The sequence below is a fragment of the Dicentrarchus labrax genome, unplaced genomic scaffold (genome assembly GCF_905237075.1).
Source record: "Dicentrarchus labrax unplaced genomic scaffold, dlabrax2021, whole genome shotgun sequence".
Classification (NCBI taxonomy): domain Eukaryota; kingdom Metazoa; phylum Chordata; class Actinopteri; family Moronidae; genus Dicentrarchus; species Dicentrarchus labrax.
The window spans coordinates 27,083,027-27,104,053 of NW_026136721.1; the positions used below are offsets into that span (position 1 = coordinate 27,083,027).

General features: G+C 40.5%; 1 protein-coding gene across 7 annotated transcripts in view; it reads right to left on the minus strand.

Annotated features, from left to right (window-relative positions):
• inpp4b (inositol polyphosphate-4-phosphatase type II B) overlaps positions 1 to 21,027 on the minus strand; it is a 127,146-nt gene that overhangs the window by 81,858 nt on the left and 24,261 nt on the right. Inside the window, exon 1 of one of the 7 annotated variants that reach the window (XM_051386715.1) lies at positions 7,560 to 7,580. The exons of 4 other annotated variants lie outside the window; for them this stretch is intronic. In XM_051386715.1, coding sequence (XP_051242675.1) covers positions 7,560 to 7,571 — 12 coding nt within the window. In that variant the 5' untranslated portion in view covers positions 7,572 to 7,580. 2 more of the 7 variants (XM_051386717.1, XM_051386716.1) reach the window with 2 other exon arrangements.

Sequence of the window (21,027 nt, forward strand, 5' to 3'; positions counted from 1 at the left end):
AAGAAAACACACACACACACACACACACACACACACACACACACACACAGACTCTCTCACTCTCTCTCTCTCTCTCTCTTTCTCTCACACACACAGCTATGCCCAGATGCAAGCCCATCCACATACACACAAACACAATGTCCTGCACCTGCAAGTAACACCATTAACATGCTAGCTTGTGCTGCAGAAAGGGGGGGAGGGGGGAGGGGGCTGAGTCTGTTTCAAGGACACAGGCTGCTCCGAACAAAGCTAAAACACAGAGTAATTAACAACAGGTACAAAAGGTGATTCCACATATTTCATCATACTTGGCCAAAAAATGTCTTAATTAAGTGTTGTTAAGCTTGTTTACACTCCTTTCTGAGAAACTGAGATATCATTTCTAGCCCTTTCATTTACCAAACTTAAGTTTTTTTAGTTTTTATTTCTAGGTTTTTACAACAGTGCCAGAACAGTGAAGTGACGATATGAAACAAGACCATTTGTGTTTTGTCTTAGCCTTTAGAGAGCTGTCAAAGGCAGCTAACAGGATTGTGTCAGTTTTTTGTAATGAATGGAAATGAGTTGCATGTATTGCGAGCAAACACCAGGAAGCTCCCAAAACCTAATAGAGTTTTACTCTGCACCTTATAGAAGACAGAGCGCAAACAAAGTCAGCCTGTGAAAATGGGATGTACCAATCTGACATGGCAGATCAGTATCAGCCCTCAGACTTAACTTATCAAGCAGCTTGGGTATCATTCATCTGTAGACCATTTTCTCAATATGTTGATCAAAGATTTCTCTATAAGATGTCTGAAAATACCAAAAATGTTATGGCTGATCTGTGTATTTGCCAATTCATTTCGTCTTTCTACTAATTGATGAATTGACTTATTGTTTTATCTCTAATCATGACAAGACAAATCCACATTAAATACAGTGTCTCTCTGTCTCTGCTATCAAATACATTTATTCAGTCACAGAGGGGCGCCAACTAATTTTTTTAGTGTCACAGCAGTCCCTGACCTGGTTGTTACCTTACATAAAAATGACTCCAAGGAGTTACACACAGTAAGGTATTCAGATTTTAAGTGTGAAAAATGGTGAAAATTGGGAAAAAGTGAGCACTGTTACTGAATCCAGAGCTGTATCATCTGATACTCTAAGTTGAATAAAAGTTGGATCAGTTCATCTCTACTGTGAAATATTGTAAAAGCATAACAAAGGACGTAAAACAGTGTCATAGAACTAGGGTCATATGGTAAAGAGGGCATGACAGATGAAAGGCAGAATGCTGAAACATAAGTCACATGACAGTTGCATTCCCTGTTATAAAGCCACGGACATGAATCACTGATTTTTAGATTCATGATATATTGTTTCTGGCTGAAAATATTCTAATAGGCTTTTTTGAGTTCGCCCTACTAGCATGGTGTTTTTCTTCACCTTTATTTTATCTTTTCTTTTATTGTTTGGCTATCTGGCTATAGTTTTACCTCTAATCTTGGTTCCTCCCTCTTCCTACCACTGCACTGCTCTTTCTCTCCCTTCTTCGCTTTCTCTGCAGTCTCCTGTATCAGATAAAAAAGGGCATCCTGTCTACTGACCTTTTCTCTCAATCATTTCCTCCTTGAGCATTTTCCTGCTACCCCATATGAATCCTCACATGCTTACGGCAAAACACAGCCCCAAACGCATTCTCTTGCCCCGGCCCACTCACAAGTGGGCAACGGGAGACACACATGAATGCGTGCGCAGAAAGAAAAAGAGGAAGAGACCAAAACACAAGGTCTGTAAACAGTCCTATGAGAAAAACCTATAATGCATTATACTGAAACACAGTGAAAGGTTTAAGAAGCAGCTCAAATCTACCAAGAAAAACACACAACCCCAAGCAGCATATTCAGTTACAAGTTCACGCAGCATATAGACATGTCCTTATGAATTAAACAGAGCCAGGACTCCCGGTAGGGACCATTTAATATGTACAACGTCATGTTCTTTAGCACTGACGTATCATAGCCAATCCCAGATAGCCCTGATAACCCAGAGCACAAGCCACAGAAGGCCATTACGCACCGTGGAGGAACATTATATCCCTATGTAGCCATTACTCGCAAGCCGGTACAGAACGTCTGGTAAATGGTCTTAGAAATCCATTCCTTAGCATCTTTTTATGGCCCCTCACGATGAAGGCTTTAAAAGTAATGAAGCTCTGGGGACCATCTTCTTAGGCAAGATCAAAGTGGCTGTACCACAGAAAATGAGAGAAAGATGGGGGCAAGAGGAGGAGTGGAGTGAGAAAAGAAGACAAATGATGCTCTTCCAGGATCATGGAGGATTGATTATGATGGTCTCGCTCTGTTCCCTTCACACATGCTCTGGCTCTCTTTTTTCTATCTATTTTTTTGCCTGCTCTTGTCCGTTCCCTTGACTGGTCCTATTGGCCATGCTGGCTGCAAGCTACAGGAGAAACTTTTGATCTATGATCTCCTTCACTACTTTTCAAAAAAAGCGACAGCTGCTTGCCAGTGAGACATTTTACACAAGCTCAGAGATAAATACACATCCTAACCAAGTACTCTCGAAAACACATACACACAAACACACACACACACACACACACACACACACACACACACACACACACACACACACACACACACACACACACACACACACAAAAGATCAATCATAGACAAAAAAAATGAAAGACACTTGTGCAGGAGCACGCAGAGCTGACATAGTGTACTACTATGGCAATCCCAAGCATTTGTCTGTGAACCTTTGAAGGCCACAGTGTCTGCCCATCACTTGGCAGAGGTAAACGGTCCAACTCAAGCTGTAGATCTATTGATTTTCTCCACGCCCTGAGTGACACACACACATAAGACACACACTAACTCTCTTTCAATCATTCCCTCTCTCCCTGTCTGTCTCTCACTCACACACACACAGACTGCAGAGAATACCTGGAGGAGAGGACATTCATTCACATGCAACGCCAACAAATGACATTTTATATAAATGGCAGCGGTGACAGTTTTGGCACTCGCTGAATAATACGCATCTGGCGAACATTTATGAATATTAACAGAATTATACCATGGAGGTCAGTAGTGTCTACATGAATACACTGCTCCTTCACTACAAATAGGGCTTTACAAATTGGCCTAATTAAGTCATTAGAGATGTCATGACATGCCATTTATACTAACATGCAAATGTGTGCACTCGGGCACAAAATATGGACACAGTAAGTTCAAATTGACACACTAAGTGAGATCACGCACATTACACACATACAGTATATAACAATATACACACAAGGAAGTACACTTACAGTTATGTTGCACACAATCCAGCGGCAAACAAGTATGCCAGTAAGACAGTGAGAGAAGAGCTATAGAAATGAGGAGAGGTCGACAAAGAGAGACAGACTGAAATGAAGAAGAGAGAGGGGAAAAGTGCTGTTATGTCTTCTTTCTTCCTCTTAATGAGCTCCAGGACGGTCTTCCTACATATCTTCCTCCAGTCCTCAGTTAGAGTAACTCCATGTATGCGATGTGTTCGCTCTTTAGAGAGCAGCAGGCACACTGGCTGATACATACATTGTAAACACACACGCAACACACACACACACACACACACATATAGACACACACTGCAGCCTCCGCTGTGACTGAGAACTGGCTACAGTGAGCCACTGACGCTATTGCTGTTGCTGCTGTGGCTGGCTTGACAGTAAGCGAGACCAGCGAGAGGGAGAGAGAGAGAGAGACAGAGAGGAGGAGGGAGCCACAAAAGGGGAGGGAGTCGACAAATACAAGAAGTCGAGGTGGAGAGGAGGAAGAAGAAGGAGGAGGAGGAGGAGGAGGGTGGAACAACACAGAAGAGGAAGAGACAGAAAGGAAGGAAGGAAGGCAAACAATTAATGGGTCGAGAACCAAGATAGCAACACAAAAAAGGGGGAGAGACACAGAAGAATATAGAGAAACAGAGAGAGACAGAGAGAGAGGGAGGGAGGGAGGAAGACAGAGACAGAGTTGTGTGTCACACCTCAGTTGCAGCCTGTGACTCAGATGGCCAACAGCAAAGGAAACACTTGTTATGGCTACTTGAATTAACATGAATTCCGACCACACAGCGCAAGGTACTATATGTGTAGGAGTGTGTGTGTGCACATACAGATAAACACTTCAAGACACACACTGATATACTTGAGCATCATAGGAGAGGCTTGTTGAAAGGCTCTTTAGATATTTCAACCAACTCAGATATTTACTGACATATGCAGCTGCCACTGAGAGAGAGAAAAAAAACACACCAATCCATTTTAGGACAATGGCGAACAAACCCACACAGCAACGCCAGTGACACCGAGCTTAGGTTTTAACTATCTGGGCTCGAACCTTGGATTAAGCAGGGTTTTTAATTCACCCATGCTGACACAGGGGGATGAGTAATTCTGGCAGAACAAAGGACACGCTCCAAACCGGCCCTTATCACCCTGAGCAGGTACACAAGCAAACACAATGAGACATGCGCACAAACACTAAAGCACACATGGACACACACACCACCCAGACATTTAACATTTGTAAGCACACACAGACTGTAATGTACTAACACACTGAGCACTGGAGGTCATGGTGATGAGTCGTCAGGCTTTCTTAATATGGGAGATGGGGTGTGGAATTAGGGAGCGTGGGTGGAAACACTGGATTTGAAGTGTTCTTGCTGCATTCATTATGACCTGGGTGCCAAGTGGAAGCCAGAGTCAGATACAGCACTCATACCTGCCAAGGATTACCCAAAATGCTTCTCAGTCTGCTAACAAACTAACTCTGACTAGGCAAGCAGTGTTTATGTGCATCTCTGCTGTTGCCAAATTAATTTGTGAATTCTTTGTTGGTAACTGCTACTGTAATTATTGTTGTGTTTTGTGGCCTTTTTTGTGCGCATTCCCACTCTAAAAATCTGTGTACAATAGGAATGTGTTTGAATCTTATGGGAACAGAAATATATGTCAATTAACAACATGCATTGAAAATGCTAGATCAAAGCTTTTTGAAAATATAATTCAAGCACACTCAAAACTGGATTTTTTAAATTATATCTTTTAATGCCCTACTTTGAAGTTCAAAATGTTTGACATATTTTAGAGCAGTCAAACTGAGTTCCTGAAAAGCACACTGAGACTGGCAGGGATTGGTCTTATGTGCAACACAGGGAGCACAAGCTACCTACCACAGAGGAAATGTTTGAGGATCCTGGCTGCAAAAGGAAAAGCTTAAGTACTTCTTAATTCCTACTTTTTTAGCCTTATTTAACCAGCACTCACAGCTGGTTGAACACTATCGCCACTGCACATGCACACACACATTATTCATGGACCTTGGATGAATCTGTAGGCAGTGGATGTGTTAGTCCATGTAAAGATCATTGCACAAATGCCACTGGCAGCTGATGTTCAGACAGAAACAAGGGATCTTAGATGGCCAGTCACCTCCAAACTCAGACAAGCGCAGACAAAAACAGGCGGTTGTGTTTTCCCCGGGTGAGCTGATGTTCTCATTTTTAGCTGCCTACCCTCGACATTGTCTCTCATTCTTCCCTGATATATTCTTTTCATGATTCTCTACCTTGACCTCATTCGCCTGCTTCTAATCTGTTAAAAAGAAGAAAAAAAGAAATGTCTGCAGACAGACAGAGAAGCAGCCAGACCTGAGCTCACCCCTTTTGCCCATCCCAATCTATTTCTTCATTGAATTATCAGCAGCTTACATGAAAGGGACAACCAAACAGTACTGAATCTCACTTAAAGTAAAGTAGTCTTACCGTTGCAAGGTTAACATGTCTCTTTGCACAAATGTTAATCATCTTGTCCTTGGACTAGTATATTTTGGAACCTTTCCCAACTGAACTAGTCTGAAAGTGTATTTTCCAAACCAGGCATTGGACACAATCAGCGTTGTCTTATATTCAGCCCAGTATGGCAGGTTCCGCTTCTAGTTTCCATATCGGTCCGTTGGCCATAATCAGTTCCGACAGGATTTTTAATTGTTCTAAATCTGACCTTTGTAGGGCAAGTATAGCAGGCCCCAGATGCTGTGTACTTCTTGTTATGTTACTCTGGTCCTAAGGGAGTGTGTGTGCACTCCAAGCAACGCAAGGCAGACTTATCTGAGTGTAAAAATACTGATTTGTACTCAGATACAACATACTTTGATGTCTTCTTCTAGTGGTTTTTGCTATTACATGCCTTATTAATCGTTTGTACTATTTTTGTCTGCTTTATGAATAACTTTTTAATATATCAAATGCACCAAATGCACCTACTGTAAAACAAAAAGTATGACTTGTGCAAACATGAAACTGAAACAGGCGAGATGAATGCCTTCTGGGTCTGGTTTTGATAAAAAGAAAGCTAAACTTTAATCTTTTTCGACTCTAGTAAGATTATTGAGTGTAAAATCTTGGAAGTGGGCTCATAATTGGCGTAGCTTTCCATGACTTAACTTCTGTGCTCACATAATTCAGTGATAATTCTTATCTCACTTTGAAGTGAGACAAGTGCAAATTACCATGAGAACACATGGAAGGTTTAAGAAAAATCCATATCTAAACTAAACTGAAGAAGTAGAGTATGAAAAACAACAAGGGCTACATTACTGTGCATTATGATTAAGTACTGAATCAATATTTTTATATCTAAGTGATTTTAAAATTGGAGCTACAATGGTGCAGTTTTGTCAATACTTAATGCATTTGCTAGTTTAATTATCCAGCTGTTTGAAGAGTACAGCTCGTTGCGCTGAAATATGGACTACAATGACAAACAAACTCGATCATTATCCCAGCCTATTATACCATCTTTGATAGTGTTGCACTGAATATAAAGTCTCCATATTTTTGGGGGGCTGGAGAGTTTCCACTGAATTAATTTTCCAGTCTTTCTAGAGTGCTACTTTTTTTCCATTGTATATCTGCAATATGCCAGAGCAGGACATTTTTTCTGGGAGTGTGAAATATGCTTTTCGATCAGATAATGTCACAATTCATGTGTGCTACCAAAGACAATTCAACAAAAGTGGCACATAATCCAAACACAGACGGAGGTAAAAGAAAGTGTAGATGCAGCTTTCTGTCAGCACTGCTAGTGGCTGTCATTGGCAGGCAATATGTTTGGTATACTGAAAATACATGTTCTGTAATGTGAAATATCCTGCTTCTCAAAAACATTAAAGAGGCACACTTTCTCCGCTAGTTGAACCAAGAAGATATTTTTGCACCTGACTCAGAGACTTGATTGGACTTTTTCAGCCTGAAAGGTAAATACTCACTGAAAGCCGACTGCTGAGAGACTGGGGAAAGACCTTTTATGATTCCTTCTCCTGCAGTTACTGTAAGTACAGAGAGATCTACAGAGCCATGTATGATAAACGGTGCAGAGCGTCCGACAAGTTAATATCCCTCTTTCTCACAAAACAGTTTAAGATTCCCGAATATCTGTAATTCTCTGTCACAGAAGGAAGACGAGTTGCGAGGAAAGACAGCAATACAAGTGTTCATACCTGCTCTCGCATACATTCTTCAGCTTGTCAATGCTTGCCCCCAAACAAGAAGCCTGTCCTACCACTCTATTAGTTTTTCACATTTCCCTCCCTCTATACCTGCTCTTGCTTACTTAATCACGTCTTGGCTGCGTCCTTTTGGTGCCTCGCCAACTATCAGACAGATGCCACTGAGTACAGTTTTACACCGGGCACCAAGAATGATAAGGATGTGCCTGAGTAACAGTTAATAGAAAATCAAATTCCTGCATCCATGTATATCTATCTCACAGACAAAGCTGCAGGTAAGAGAAAATAAACTCTAGTTGTGGCACATGCAGCCTGCCCTTGGTACACTGGAAGCACACTACCAATGCCTTCCCCCCACACTCTCTCTTCTTTGGTCCATAAACTTTAATGGCTAACCCCACTGCAGACTAGGTGATAAAAATCAAGGCTCCTTCACTCACAGTCTGTAAACATGACTTGGTAGCAGGTCCAAAGACTGTATAGCCCCATTCAAATCCCCTCCACTGACTTGAGTCCTATATTTAAATTACAGCACGGCAAACTTGGAACTGTTTTGATAGAGTTGCATTTTAATAGACCCTTTTCGTTTCTGTCAGCAGATGAGACAGATCCATATGATCATTCATTGTAAAATATGCAAGTGTTTATTATCAGCTAGTCATTGCAAGCTGCTATCAGCTAGACCTGAAGGAAGGTCTGGTTAGCAACTTCCCCTTCTCTGACTCTGCGGTTAAACTTGAAGTCCTCAAATGCAGCAATAGAATGATGTTGCATGCAGAGAGGAGAAGGATGCACTTTATCATTTTATCACCCACAAAGCATGTTGCTAAGCCTAACATCCTGTTTGTCACGTCATCTCTGTTATCTTGTTTGTGGCGGTAGTATGAAGGTTTTGGTGTCTTGCATAAGGAAAACACTTCTCAGACAAACAATAGCTGAATGAAGCCTGTAATTTTATGTGCAACAGAGTTAGAACATAGGGTTCTATGTAGTAATTCCCTTACATACCCATGAATAGATAACAGGGAATGTGCAGGTTGCAATTCCCTGCCCTTATGTAACAGCAAGAAGCTGCTAGCTCACCCCCAGGCCTGTAAGGCTACAGGCTATGCTGGGTCTCTCTTTTCTACCTCACTTTCTTTCTCTTTCACACACACAAACCCACAAACACAAGCACATGCACAGTAATAGTACTATAATATGCTAGCTCATGCCTGAAGTGGTTGATGGCTCTCTTCTTCAGAGAGCAGGGCTATAGGGGCTGTGAAAGTAAACAGCTCGGATCAAACCAACTCTCAGCTCCCTTTGAAGAGTGCGAGACAATTACGGAGATCAATGGTGCAGCCCAGAGGTGGTTAACAGCCTAGACAGGCAGACAGACAGGGATTGATGCCCCGTAATATCTTGAGAGTCTGCTCCTCAATGACTTCACTGTACAGTCAAATCCAAGGGGTGCCGCATCCTCGCTGAACATACATGTCGGAACACAATGAGCCCTGCCCCGAGGATATGCACTCTGTACCTGGAAGCATTAATCCCTCAGTGTGTGAGATTCAAATACAATTGTGTGGATTTTGCTGCTATATATTTAGAGTTGGAGCAGATGAGGGTCAAAGGTGTGTGTGGGCGGACAGTTCTTTCTGCAACATTTCTCCAACAGACTGGTTGTGCTTTAATACTAATGAGTATCTTCACTATAGATACATTCTATCAAACAAAAAACTTTTATTGGAAAATAATGAGTCTTATTCAATCTCATGCATTTTTTTCCGTGTGTTATGTGTACAGTGTTATGTTACTTTTAGCCATCTTTAACATCATTTGACATGCTAGATACAGTGATAGGCAGTGTGTGTGTGTGTGTGTGTGTGTGTGTGTGTGTGTGTGTGTGTCACTCATAGTGTAAGAGGTGAGTCGTGAACTGTAGCAAGCTATGGCAACACACTCACTCTTACTGTGTGGGAGTTTCAGAGCAAGCTCTCCTGCCCCTTCATTTCTCGTGGCATAACATACAGCTAGGTCCATATAGAAGTTGCAGTTTCAGACAGCTTGTACCACCTTGACTTAGTAAACAACAAGATGCAGGAAAGAGTGGGAGAAGTGCAACAGCCGCTAGCTATTTTTGTTCCTCTGCACGCCACAGCCATATTAGTTGCCTAAATGACATATTTGCCGGTTGATGTGGAACAACACCAACAAAAGAGCCTTTTGAACTAAATATACTGCTTATGTGAAAGTAGAATTTGTCCTTGGTGGCTATGAGATAGCAGATGAATAGATTCAGAACTGTTTTTTTTAGACGTGTATACTCATGAATAGCATATAATTTTTTTTTAAAAAAAGGATAAGATCAAAACAAATATATTTGTGTTTCCTGGGGAGGGAAAAAATGTTTCTTTTAGATATTTAAAGGCTTCCCACCCTCTTTGGGTGTGCAGAGGGGAAACAATGTTGGCTGATTTCTGATTATCATATAATTCCATCTGCGCTCACAGAACAGAACAACAAAGCAGCGACAAGAACCCTTCTGCCCCACACTCATTTACTTTTCAGTCCTCCTGGGTGAGGGGCGGAGGAGAAAAGCAATGTGTCATTATCTTCATCAACAAACTTAGAAGGCTGACTGCTGTGCAAGTGGTGATATACTTTAATGTTGGCACCGTTGGCACACAGCGATGATCAGACAGACAGGAGAAAGTTATGCATTAATGTCATAAAATGCTTTGTTATTACATCTATCTCGACTGACCGACTCCAGGGTTTTAATTGCACGCACCTAGTGTGACTTTACTGTACGCTGAAATCCACACTCATGATTCCAAATGTTGCTTGCCCACAGACTAACGCATGTGCAGGCACACAAAAACTCACACACTGTACAAGACCCTGGCCTGGCTGGCAAGCTCATCAGTGGCTCAGTTAGCCATGGAAAATAGCTGCCTTCAAACACACACACACACACACACACACACACACACACACACACACACACACACACACACACACACACACACACACACACACACATACACATACACAGCCAACAAGCATCAGCACTTTCCACCCGTGCCTCTCAAAGGAAACCATTACACTGCAGAAACCCACGGGAAGCCAGGCAGAAAGGGGATTTTCTCAAGCACTTTTCCCTCTTTCTCCCTCCCTCTCTCTCTCTCACTCTCTCTCTCTCTCTCGCTCTCTCTCAAAAAAGAAAAAAACTAACTTACACTAAGCTACTTTTGCCAGAGAAAAAAAGATTACAGTCAGCCAAGCGTCTAATTCACCTGTGACCCAATAATTCATTTGGCTGATAATCTGCTATTGCAGGTGACACCAACAATCACTGATATGATGGGTAGAGAGACGATGGAGGGTTAGGAGAGGTATGGGTTGGGCTGATTGGTGGAGGAGATATTTGATTAAATTCTCAAATGAATAATGCATTATGAAATTGATCCAGACAAATCCCACCTTGAGGAGATTGGAGTAGGATTATACAGGGAAGGGTTTGGGAGAGGTTATGACAAAGAGGAGGTTTCCTGGAAAGGGGCACTTCAGCATCAAGTGGTTACCTGGTGCTTGATAAGGCAATTTGCCAGGCCCCATTTATATGCACGTCAGTTGCATGCTGATAGGACGTACTGTCAGTTACATGCACAGTAATAGATTATGAGAGATTTAGCCTGAATAGTATATTGTACATGTCCATAACCTTTATTCTACTGTGGCCTTAAGAAAAACCAAGTGCAAGCAGTTTCTGTTCCATCCTCTTTTTACAATCAGTTGCATCCTGATGTATAGCTAACTTTAAGGGAATGTCAGTTTTATCCTATTGAAAGTAATTACCAGGTTATATGTTATAAGGATATCATCTATATAAATTTAGTTATGGAACAGTTTTACATTTTGGTAAATATGTTTATTCACTTTCTTGCCAACATGAGAAGATTGATACCACTCTCAAGTCCGTACAGTAAATATGAAGCTGGAGCCTTAGTTTGGCATTAAGAAAAACGCAATGTGTTGTTTTTACACTTTGGCTTTCATACTGGTTAAACAAACAAGATACAACGTGTTGAAAAGCCTTTCGATGGAGCAGGGCTGATTTCCAGTCATTTTGGTAAGCCAAGCTAAACAGCTGCTGGTTCTAGCTTCATATTGAACAGACAAAAATGAGAGTTGTTTCGATCTTCTAATTTAGCTCTCAGCAAGATGGGGACCAAGGGTCTTTCCCAAAATATCCCCAAAAGTATTCCTTTAATTTTGCTCATGTGTAGATATGTACATTATATGTATACATCATGTTTTTTCCTCCTCTCTATTTACTGCACTTAATGCCGATTGTTTTTGTATATGTCTGAGTGGATATACACAGTATTTACAATGATTACACTGGCAAGTTCGATACCCATGTTCTATCTAAATGTTTTTAAATCACCTATAAATGATGTGTCTTTTCTACAGAATTAGAATCAAAATACAGCATAGTAAAATACTAATGAAAATACACTCAATTCATTGGCACCGAACTCACTGTCTCCAGTAAGGCTTCCTTGTATTACTCATGTATAAATAGAATGTTTACTAGTGTACTACTTGTGTTAACTTGTGGCTTTACCCTGGAAAGAAAGGGCGTCTCCTCATGGCAAGAGCGCCAGACATCTGCTCAGCAGTTTTTATAAGTAATTAGCTTCTCTGCTTAGATGTAGTTGGTTGCTTTTAATGAGCGTGCACTATTCCAACAACTATTTTCACGAATGACTGCATACACTCTCACAACAAAGCCTAGAGTGCACTTAATTTCAAACAATTGTAAATATTAATTGGCACAATGAGTCACTTTATTGAAGTGCATGTCAACACAGTGGGGGGTGGGAAACATAAGCAGTTATCTGGTGCCTTTCTAAATATAGTACACAGGAGTTTGAAGTATTGTTAGCCAATAAAATGATATCATTACTGTGAGAAAACACTTCTGACGCTCAGGCTGTGGCAAGAGCCTAAAATGTTTTCGAAAACATCGCTGCATCGTGACATGTTACGCTCCTAACAGCCTTTCCATGGGGCTTTTCAGATGCCATATGAGACACATGTAGTGTTAACCTGACATGGCAGAGCGAGTGCTCAGTTGTCAATAAAAATGCTTTAGAGTGTTTAAACTTTCTATTCTTCAGGGTCGGGGACCATTTATTTCCCCCTCAATTGTCATCCGTCTGGCTTCAACACTTTTACAAGTGTGCTAAAGTTAACAGGATTTTCTTTTTAATAAGAAAAGGCAGACAGAGCAGTTCTTTCAAAGCTTTGAGGCCAATCTCGCCCTATCTCTATGGAACTTCATGTTGAAGAAGCACTTCAGTTCATTACTATGTCAAATGTATCAGTCTTATGAAAGGCAAATCCCATTCAAGTTTTGGAGGCTTGCCATAAGTATATATTCGGAATCCATAATATTAAAAGCTGCCATGGTCTTGTCAGTGATGAACTTGATTTGCAGGCTTTGTTCGCAAACAGGACAGACTTTACCGCTCTAATATCAGCCCATTATCTATACATTTTACATGCCACTGGCATCTACAGCAGGACTTTCAAGCTGCTTTAATGTAGCTCAAGCACTTAAAGCAAAAGTCTCATCCAGAGGTGTTTTATTTCTGCCTAAGTGAACGCTTCACCAATTATCATACAAGGCAAAACAGGTTGTTCTCTCCTTTCTCGCCTGAGGTTTTATCCTTTCACTTTTGCTTGTAATGGGGGATGAAACGCTGAGGCCACGGGCGACAGTAATAGAAGCAGTGTTAAAAACAAAATCAGAGTCTTAGTAATGAAGTGAATAATTAGCCAGGCTGTCAAAGCACAGAAATTTCAAGTTAGAAAAAGAATTCAAGGAGAATTTATGAAAGAGGATTTCCGCAGACACTCTGATGCCCGTTGGCTACAGGGCGGATAAAAGAGAGGCAATTCCAAGATTTGGAGAGGCAACTGGAGGTTCACAGAAGTGTAATTGTGCAATCCATCAAATGCACTCTTTGTTGCCTGCCTGGGTAGGATGTGAAATTAAATGCACATAAATGAAGATAATTTATGGCCAGTTGGAATGGGTAGAATGTGAGAGTGGCAAAAGTGGAACTTCTGTATACAGTATATCATAATCACTGAGACTGCAGCACTTTTCTCTGGTGAAAGTGAGGGTGTTACTACACATCATCCCTGTATGATGAAAGCCAATAGTTTCTCACACACACCCACAGTCGGTGGTGTACACATACGGGAAATTATGTACTTTTTACTCCACTAAATGTATCTGACAGCTTTAATTACTAGTTACTTTACAAATTACAGATTTGTACACACAAAATATATGAATGTGAGGACAAGCTGCTTTTCTTTTACTTATCTGAATAATCATGAGGTTTATACTGTTGGTTGAGCAAAACAAGTACTGTGAAGTTGTCACTTTGTGATGGCTTTCTTCACTATTGAAGAACTGTTTTTTTAATTGAAGTTTTACAAACCAAACAATCCAAAACCAATTGATCAATGGAGAAAATAATCAGCAGAATAAACCACAATAAAATCAATCATTACTTCAATTAGTTCTAAAATAGTTTAAATGAGCTCCACCTCAACCAGCTACAACTGTTAACCTACTTTTAATGCACGACTAAAAATAATGATATATATTAGTGTAAGACACAGGAGACATTTGCATTAAGTACTTTTAATACTTTAAGTACATTTTCCTGATTTCGTACTTTTAGTTAAGGAGTTTTTAGCTGCTTATAAAACAGTCTCAGTTTAATATTGATGCCTGTACATGACCTACATACAGTATACACACCAGACCATCAGCAAACAAATTGGCTTTTTCTATATAATCATTCTTAATGCTTACAACCTGGTCAGATTCGGTCGGATAAAACGTGAAAGGCCCTTTCTGAGCCTGAGTTTGGTTTGTCTGTTCTGAGGAGCCACTTCGTCTGTAGACAAAAATTGCTTAATCTAACGTAATGAAAACACAACAATTCTTATTTTCAGGTGATTATTCGATGATGAAACTATATCTGTGGATATTTGATTCCATTTCTGCCAATACCTTTTCCTAAATGTTGCACAGTGGACTTGGAAGTGGAAGTAGGAATATGAATACTTCCTCCACCACTGCCCACTAGCCACCCTTCAAGTTCCCACTGTTACGATTTGCCTGCATCTGTGTGGCTCACTTGCCATTGACGTGACTGACAAGTGTCAAACCTGTCACCATCCATGGAGCTCACTCCTCCTCTCTACTATGATTGGCAGGAATCAGACCCCTGCTAACTTTTCATAAATGAATTCAAGTGGTTGATTGACTCAAGGGTCAGACAATTGAACCAGCTTGCTAATGAAAGCCAAGGTAGAATTTTCTATCATGCACATACTAACATCTTCAACCTGGAGCTATCTTTGGCATTTCTAAGAATGTAGCACACCCCCTTCATGTCTCAGCCTGACACGCCATATATTGTTTTCCTTATATTGTTAGTTCGAGGAAGACAGCTGGTTTAATCCCTGAACCCAGCAAGCTAAATCAGTGGGATGAATCAGATTTATGCATCATAAATGATACTTTTTCTATAACAATATTTTGATGCAAGTAAAGTGTTAAGGTTACAAGGAATGATAGAAACATTGCTCTGAGATTACATAGGCAATGACATTATCCTAGAGGAGGCTCTGAATAAACCTGTATTTTGCAGGAAACTAAAAGACCTAATTTAATAAGGCAGGGTTCACTGTTATGTACTGACTATCTTTGTGACATTTTAATATACTGTGTTGGTATAACACTAATTGGACAAGAAAGTATGCATCCATTGTAATGACGTCTATCCATTAGAGCAGTAGTTCTAATACTAAAAGTACCATTAAACTATCTTACATTTTCTGACTACAAGACTGCCAGCTAGCAAGAAAGAAAGAGAGAAAGGTCACTAGTTTGACTAATTTTAGTATTGCCGACTTGAACAGTAGTACTTTTCAGCACTTGTGACATTGGCTGACATTGCCACAATGATGGTGAGGGAAGCAAAGTGGCCATCAGACAAGAGACAGTCCTTATCTGAGGACTGTTACTCTCGTAGGTTATCACTGCTCAGCTGTCCACCCAATCACTACCAAGACCTTTCTTGGATATCTCTGAGATTGGTTCTTGTAAAAGTGTGTTTCTGTGTGTGTGTGTGTGTGTGTGTGTGTGTGTGTGTGTGTGTCTGCGTGTGTCCCCTCTAGCCCTCTCTCAGTGTCTGCTCTGTTTCCCTGTCTGCTTCCATTTCTCTCCCCTCTCTCTCTTTCTGGCAGTAAACTCGTGCACTTACAGAAAATTCCCACCACATTGACACTCATCCAGCTAAAAGCAAGTGGCTGTGCCAAAAATATGTCAAGTCACCGCCTTTTACACATCATGATTATTGACAGGGCAGGATTAACTGAGGCTGGGATTCTCCATACTTCAGCAGTTCATAATTGGAGCGACAATTCACTATGGAACAGTGGATGCTCAAACTGCCTCTTGAGATGTGGCTAATATCTGCCAGTCATACAGTTCTCAAATCAGGTAGAATAAGCAAAATGAGAGAATTTGCAAGGATTACAACAATGTAACGTTGTATATAGTATTGAGTGACTGAAAGCTAACACAATTGTGTATGGGTAATGTACTATCTGTTAAGTGAGTTATTTTAGCATTTAAATGTATGTGGAATTTGAAAATGTTGACTTTTTTAATGAAATCTAAACTTTGTCTCTCTGAAGGCCTTCCATCCCTGAAACATCTGGTAAATAGTTTCACAATTAAAAAAAAGATGTATGTTAACAACTGAAATAGAGTCACAAATACATCTAACTGCAGGAGACAATACTAAATCATCGTCATCTGTAAAGTCAATCTTTGTCAAGCAAACAACAATCGGCGATGCAAAAATTTGGCTTTTGCCACTGTATTGTCTATGTAACACATCAATGTTTTTCGAGTGAATATTTTAGTCAAACATATATAAACTGAGCTAGCAACTTTTTTTTTTGTAAATTATGGTTTGCCCAATACAAGTAACAAACAACAACTATTTCAAATTCAGTGTGAGATTGAGTAACGTCTACATCAAAGTGTGTAACTTTGCGGCTGTTGCTAATGCTCAATATTAGCAAAGATATATATTGTAGATATTTCTGTAACAAGTTCAAGTTAGTAAAGCATTTTGTGTTTTTTCCCAGCACAAGTAAGAGAAGATATTTCGATAGGTAAATATTATAACTTATTTTACTATTTTACAACTTATATTTGAATTGATCTGTCTAGGCAGATGGCGGCCCGCCTCGATTCAGGGTCTGCTTGAGGCCACTGTCGCCAAGTGCTTGCCCATAGTGGGAAATGTTGGGTCTCTGTAAATAATTGTATATGGAGTATGTTCTAGATCTGCTCTATATTAAAAAGTGTGCTGATATTAACTTCTGTTATGATTGAATTTAATTTGAAAAGTTCAAGCGGGAACCCACTGACAAAATCCAACAACACCCCATCCTATCCATGCTTTGGGACTCCTCATACAACCTCTATCCAATTTTCTCAGCGGGCGTGTGTGTGTGTGTGTGTGTGTGTGTGTGTGTGTGTGTGTGTGTGTGTGTGTGTGTGTGTGTGTGTGTGTGGCAAAAAGGCCAGCAGTTTGAGATGGAACTTTGATCAGCTCTTTCTCCATTGCCCACTGAATCAAAGATATCTTGCTCCATCCCTTTAGTGCAGATGGTGTGTGTGTGTGTTTTCATCAGGCAGCCTGTGGCGGCCAGAGGAAGAAATGGCCATTATAGCAACACAGTAAAAAACCCTCTGCTTGTGTTTTATTTGATTGAATACATTTTATGGCGGCTTTATGGAAATGACCGGACATGCCCCATTTTCCTGTTTTACTCAGATGAGGTCTTTTGTTTGTCACACTACGGTGCACATCACAGAAACCAATCAAAATTCCTCACCATGGCCCGTAATAGGAATGCAAACTGAAAACTGCATTACACGTTCATTCCAGATTGCAGAGAGCAAAGGCAGGATAAATGAGGCTGTGATTAGAGAGAAGAGCTCTTCCAGAGGCAGCTGTCCCATCTCTTTATACCACAAGAACACTCAGTAATAGGTTTGCACTGACAACAAACCACAGGTCTGTCATTAGCAGGGTGTCTTCAGGCCTCTTCACGGAGGTAAGTGAGCACAAACCTGATGCACCAAACACACACAAATAATCTTATTTACCTCTTTCATATGCTTTTAACTCAAGCCCGCTATTTATCTCACCTCTCTCAGATGAGCCTTGCTCTGATTTCTGATGAACTTTGAAGATAATGACTGGGTGCAGAGATTTAATCCAAGAGCCCTAAATGGTTCGTCTGACCACATCTTCCACTCCAACCTCCAATGAAAATAAAAGCTGCTTTTTACTCGAATCCGTCGCCTGTATTAGAAATGCTATTATCATTTAGTGCTTTCTCTGATGACAGCCAGATACGGTTTTCTCTTATTCCTAGTTTAACCAATGTTTGAGACAAGATGCATCAAATTAGTTATACTTTGAGTCGTCTTTGTTTAAGTCATTATGCTCAAAGATTTGGCTGAGCCTGTGATAAGATTACTTTAAATGAAGTGAACTCTGTGAAGTATATCTCTTTTCAGCCAGAGTGATTTTGTTCTTGATTCAGTGATCAGAATGCGAGCTGAAAGGGAATTTATTGTCCCTTGGAGCCATTCAAAGTGCAGTTGCAGGTAAGACATCAGTGACAAAGTAAGGCTAGCCTGTCATCCTTTGACAACTAGGGCTTGAGGGGGGGATCACTTACACCTGAGAGATATCTAACCCTGTCGTTCTCCTTCTCACACCTCCACTCCCTCACTTATCGTTCTCTCAGACCTGTGCGTGTTCTCAAATATTCATGACCATGCAGCCAGTGTCATCTTAGAATATCTAAATGGGAAGCCCAAGGCAGAGGGAAATCATCCTACTATGAAATTCTCCGGTCCTCTACGAATGTTAAAGCAGTCATCTATAAACCTCGCTCCATCAGTTCCCTCCCCCTCACTGTTACAATTTCTTCCGTTCTTATTTCCACTCCAAAACTCTTCTGGTGAATAGACGACGTGGCAATTCAGACAAAATTGCAAATTTGCTACGTTTTTTAATAGAAATTCAGTGGTTACCATGTGTGCTTTTTTTTCCATTTCAGTGACAACATCTGCCACCGGACCTGAAAGTGATATGTAAAAGTTGACGGCTGATTTGTAAAACACATACACATACACACAAACACAACAAATTGCCCCCCATGCTCATTCTCAAAAAAAAAGCAACATTAAATGACTGAGCCTTGGCTGAGTGATTCCCGATCTGCCACTTAAGCGACTGGGGGCTGACGCATTGTGCCAGCTCATGTTCAGGGTCATGCCTGTGTCACTTAAAGACTCTTTAATGAGACCCAGGCAAGCAGGCTGTGCCCAGCCGAGCGAAGACGAAAGTCTAAAAGCGACCACAGCATGAGAGCACTGGTGCCTGGGTTAAAAAAAAAAAAAAAAAAAGAGGAAATAAAGATCCTCAACTATTGCAAGGCCCCTACATGTGTTCTTCTAACACAAACGGGGAGATTTTGTGAAGTGGCTACAAAAAGTCTTTACCTGACAAAAAGTTGTGATGCAGCTCATCATTCAAAACTTTTTTCCTTTGAAGGTGGTGGGGGTTGTGGAGATGAGTGTAGAAGGCTCAACAGGACCTGTCCTGTAAGGCTGTTAGTTCAGCCTTGAGCTCCAAAAGCCAAGCTAGAGTGAAATGCTGTGTTGTGTATCAGTGATATTCTTGACAGACTGACAGGTGCTACTGAGAAAAATCACTCACAGAGAGAGAGAGTGAGGGACAGCATAAGAGACTTTCAAAACCACAAATTCGAAAGCAGTTTAATAAAATATTTTTTTATACAGTGCCTCAACAATATAGTATATTATAAATATTTTTTTTAGGTATCAGTAAAATATTTTTGTGTCCAGGCATTAGCTTGCTTGGCCACCTGTTCAGTTTATTAAAACCTCTGGTGGCAGCGCACAGCACAGCACAAGAAATACTCCCAGGATCGAGGCAGGCAATGAATGGATGCTTTATACAGTGCTGAGCTCACATGGGTGTTGTTGAACATGAATATTCAATACACACCTTAGAATAAACCATTGTGTTCCCATTTGAAGCAAATTAATTGTGGGATTATGTTTCAAGGATATATTCAAAGAGGAAATTACTATAAAGGTAGACACACAAGGTAATGTCAATCCACAGAAGTGCAACAAAATGTTGTGCTACGTGATAAAACTTGGTTAAAGTAAATTGATTTACAGATTTAATTTTTCTACATCTACATTTAATTAGTACCGCACAAGTATAGAAGTTTTAACTTTGTTTTCCATTTAATGTTGTTTTTCAAGTAACAGGACATGAGACATGAGGCTCCTTTAAAGAGCATACTGTCCAATTGAGTTTCAATTTCAATGAATCTGTGAACGATTTAAACACTTGATACAAGGAGCAAGCACAACAACAAACTCAGAGAACACACTCAGAAATTTGGCGAACAAAGGTATCTTGGCACGGCGCAGCACAAAGAAGCAGGATGAATATATTATCCTGTTCCATGAATAGTTGGACGAATATATTATAGCAGGTGGAGTTTGTATTAGCCTCAGATCAACTCTCCTCTTTACCTTTATTACCAGCAGAGTTCTCTAAGCAGAATACTGTCTCCAGGAGGCACAGAGTCCCATGGCACAAATATACATTGTCCAAAATACTAAGATACGGCACACCAAATATGTACAGTATGCAAGATCAGATGATGTCCCTGCTTCAGCTGAATTTAGGTCTCAGGAGAGACACATATGTGAACACATAGTGCATGCAAAGTTATTTTAGAAGACAGAATCTGTACAGGTGTACAGGTGTACAACTACACAGGTGTACAACTGCACAACCCATAGGACAATAACATGTGTTTGCATTTAATATGGTCTATTGCTCTTTTTTTTAAATGAAAAGTGTATATTGAGTAAGTCAGATAGGTATGTTCTGTAGGCTATTTATGTGACTGCATGAACTGACAGCTCCCCATAATAATCCCATTAACATTCATTTATTTCAGTTATCCAGAGGAAATTATGTTTGAGTTGCTTCAAGAAAAAAATGTCCAGAGATGTTTGATGGAGCCCGGGACACATCCTGGGGATGCTTCCTGAATGATTACTCTATAATGTGTGCAGAGTGGTGTACCAGCCTCGTGTTTAGAAAAACAAAGAAACATTTATACATATTTCAGTATAGCTTGGTGTGATATTTGAAGATTAAAGCAATGAATGAAGATAGCCACACTGTTTGACCTACTACAACTACCACTCCACTGAAATAATGCCCTCTTC